The sequence below is a fragment of the Neopelma chrysocephalum genome, unplaced genomic scaffold (assembly GCF_003984885.1).
Source record: "Neopelma chrysocephalum unplaced genomic scaffold, ASM398488v2 Primary Assembly neopelma1_254, whole genome shotgun sequence".
Lineage (NCBI taxonomy): Eukaryota > Metazoa > Chordata > Aves > Passeriformes > Pipridae > Neopelma > Neopelma chrysocephalum.
Window position 1 is genome coordinate 11536 of NW_020897916.1, and position 4532 is coordinate 16067.

Here is a 4532-nt window from a genome sequence, read left to right on the forward strand (position 1 = left end):
AAAATCAAGAGAGGCTCTTCCAGTTGACCAACAGTCAACATTTTGGGTCGAAACAACCCAAACCCCTGAAAGCCTCTTCCAGTTGAGCATTCAATCAACCCCAATGATCATTTTGGGTCAAAACCACCCAAAACCATCAAAGCCTCTTCCAGTTGACCCCTGACTCAACCCCAACGGTCATTTTGGGTCCAAACCCCCCCAAATCTGTCCCGTCTCTCCCCCCCCAGACGAGCCGGCGGTGGGCGGCGGCGACGTGCACGTGGAGGCGGCGGCGCCGCTGTTCGCCGACCTCTTCGAGGACAAGGCGGCCAAGTTGACGTGCAGGGTGTCCAACCTGGCCGGCGCCGACGGGCTGGAGGTCACCTGGCTCAAGGAGGACGGCGAGAGGATCCCCACCAAGGTGGGGCCCCCGTCGCTGCAGCCCAACGGCCTCTTCGGCGCCGCCGCCGTGGCCTCGGTTTGCGTGGAGGATTGGGAGAAGGGAGAGACCTTCACCTGCCGCGTGGCCCATCCCGATCTGCTGTTCCCCAGGGAGGTCACGCTGAGGAAGGCCAATGGTGAGTGTTTGGCAGGGGTTTAATTTGATTTGATTTAATTTAATTTAATTTAATTTAATTTAATATAGTTTGATTTAATTTGATTTGATTTAATTTAATTTAATTTAATTTATTTAATTAATTCAATTGGATTTAATTTGATTTGTTTTGATTTGATTTGATTTAATTTGATTTAATTTGGTTTAATTTGATTTATTTTATTTGATTTGATTTAATTTATATTAATTTAATTTATATTAATTTAATTTAATTTAATTGATTTAATTTGATTTGATCCGATTTAATTTAATTTATATAAATTTGACTTAATTTAGTTTAATTTAATTTAATTTAATTTAATTTAATTTCGTTCAATTTAATTTAATTTAATTTAATTTGATTTGATTTAATTTAATTTATTTTAATTTAATTTAGTTTGATTTAATTTGATTTAATTTAATTTATTTAATTTGTATCAAGTTAATTTATATTAATTTGACTTAGTTTAATTTAATGTAATCTGATTTATTTTAACGTAATTTAATTTATATTAATTTGATTTCATTTAACTTAATTTAATTTATATTAATTTGACTCAATTTAATTCATATTAATTCGACTTAATTTAATTTAATTTAATTTGATTTAATTTAATTAATTTTATTTGATTTATTTTGATTTGATTTAATTTAATTTATTTTTTAATTATATTTTATTTAATGTGATTTGATTTAATTTAATTTAATCTGATGTATTTTAACTTAATTTAATTTAATTTATATTAATTTATATTATTTGACTTAATTTTATTTAATTTAATTTGATTTTATTTAATCTATTATTTTGATTTGATTTAATTTGATTTAATTTAATTTAATTTGTTTTAATTTAATTTATTTTGATTTGATTTATTTTGATTTGATTTGATTTAATTTAGTTTGATTTAATTTAATTTATTTTTTAATTAAATTTTATTTAATGTGGTTTAATTTAATTTAGTTTAATCTGATTTATTTTAACTTAATTTAATTTATATTAATTTGATTTAATTTAATTTAATTTAATTTAATTTAATTCATATTATTTTGACTTAATTTAATTTAATTTAATTTAATTTTAGAGGTCAGGTTTTATATTTTATTTATTTATATATTCTAGAAATATTTATCTATTACGTACTCCCATATTTTATTTATTTTTATATCTTACATGCCTCTACTTAGATTCTATATTCCTATATTTCATTTGTTGATATATTCTAGAAATATTTATCTATTATATATTCCTATATTTTATTTATTTTTATATATATTACATATATTTATTTATTTATTTATATGTTTTATAATATATTTTCATTTATTTATCAATATAAATAACTACACACATACTATATATGTTTTTATACATATTCCCACATTTCATTTATTTATATATTTTATAACTATTTATCTACTGCTTTTTCCTATGTTTTAGTTATTTATATATACTATATATAATACATAATTATTATATTACATTTCTATATAAAAATATATTATATATATTATATCATTCTTTTATGTATTATATTACATATAAAATATATTATATATATTATATAATTCTTTTATCTATTATATTATATATATAATTTGTATTGCATATTATATATATTCTAGGCTTTATTTATTTTTATATATATTATATATATTTATATTTATATATATTTATTAAATAATAATATGTATTAGTGTGTTTATTTATTTATATATATTTGTACATTATGTATTATATAATAGATTACATTTCTATATTTGTATATATTATTTAATAATATCATATATTTATATATTATATTACATATTATATATTACATATTATATATTATATATTATATGTAATGTATAATATTATAATATACATAATATATTACTTATTATTTATTATTTATTATTTAATATATATTATATATATTATATTTATAATATATTTATATTATATATTATATATTACATATTATATGTTGTATATTATTTATTTATTATATATACACATTCCCACATTTCCTTCACCCACCGTCCCGCCCCTCATTTGCATACCGAAACCCCGCCCACCTAACCCTCCTTGCTCCTCCCCACAGTTCCCGACGCCCGCCCCCCCACCCTCTACATCTTCCTCCCCCTTCCAACCAACTCCGCCTCCAACGTTTCTATATTATTACAATTTTATTTATTTCTAGAAATAGATATATTGCCATTATTTAGTTATATTTATCTATTATATATTCCTCTATTTTATTTATTTATGTATATTATATGACTCATTATCTATTTCTATATTTATTTCTTTATATATTCTACAAATATTTATCTATTTTATGTTCCTATATTTTATTGATTTATAGATTACATATTTATATATTATGCCTATTTATATTTATTTCTTTATTATATCATAAAATATATCATAGTATTTATTGATATATTTTAATATATATTATTATATAATATATTACATTTCTCTAGATTATCTCATAATATTATATACTATTTATATATATTATATTATGTACTATACATTATATATATTATATATTTTATATATTATGTATATTATATGTTATATTTTATATATTATGTATATTATATATTATATATTATATATTATATATTATATATTATATATTAGATATTAGATATTAGATATTAGATATTAGATATTAGATATTATAGATGATGTATTATATTTTCTATTTTCTATTTTCTATTTTATATTTTCTATTTTATATTTTATTTTATATTTTATTTATTATTTATTATTTATTCTATATTATTTATTCTATATTATTTATTATTTATTATATATCATATATATACATATTCCCACATTTCCTTCATTCACCCACCGCCCTCATTTGCATCCCCAAACCCCGCCCACCCTTTTAACCCCTCCCTCTCCTTTCTCCAGTGCCCGACGCCCGCCCCCCCACCCTCTACGTCTTCCCCCCTCCTTCCGACCAACTCCGCCTCCAACCTTTGTATATTATTATAATTTTATTTATTTATTTCTATTTCTATTTCTATTTATATATTCTATAGACTATTTATATTTATATAGTCTAGAAATATTTATTTCTGTTTTATTTCTTTATATATTCTACAAATATTTATCTATTATATACTCCTATATTTGTTTATATTATATATTATATATTATATATTATATATTATATATTATAAATTATATATTATATATTATATATTATATATTATATATTATATATTATATATTATATATTATATATTATATTTTATATATTATATTTTATATTTTATATTTTATATTTCATATTTTAATTTTATATTTTATATTTTATATATTATATTTTATATATTATATATTATATATTAGATTTTGATATTATATATTATATATTAGATGTTATATATTATATATGTTGTATTATATTTTATATTTTATATTTTATATTTTATTTATTATTTATTATTTATTATTTATTCTATATTATTTATTATTTATTATTTGTTATTTGTTATTTTTTATTTATTCTATATTATTTATTATTTATTATATATACATATTCCCACATTTCCTTCATTCACCCACTGCCCTCATTTGCATCCCCAAACCCCGCCCACCATCTAACTCCTTGCTCCTCCCCCCAGTTCCGGACGCCCGCCCCCCCACCCTCTACGTCTTCCCCCCTCCTTCCGACCAACTCCGCCTCCAGCGTTCGGCCACCTTGACCTGCCTGGCCCGGGCCTTCAACCCCCCCGACCTCCTCCTCCGCTGGCTCCGCGACGGCGAACCCCTCCCCCGGGACTCCGCCCTCACCTTCCCGCCCCGCCCCGAGCCGCGCCCACCCCGGGCCTACAGCGTGGTCAGCACCCTGACGGTGCCCGCCGACGACTGGCAGCGCGGCGCCGTCTTCACCTGCCTGGTGGGCCACGAGAAGCTGCCCATGAGGTTCACCCAGAAGGCCCTGGACAAGTC

General features: G+C 24.9%; 1 gene segment (V, D, J or C); it reads left to right on the forward strand.

The window, feature by feature from the left end:
* The window catches only part of LOC113977735, a 20676-nt gene that overhangs the window by 11381 nt on the left and 4763 nt on the right, over positions 1 to 4532 (forward strand). Inside the window, 2 exon segments of the C gene segment in view lie at positions 228 to 557; positions 4205 to 4532. The exon segment at positions 4205 to 4532 is cut by the window's right edge and continues 25 nt beyond it. Coding sequence covers positions 228 to 557; positions 4205 to 4532 — 658 coding nt within the window.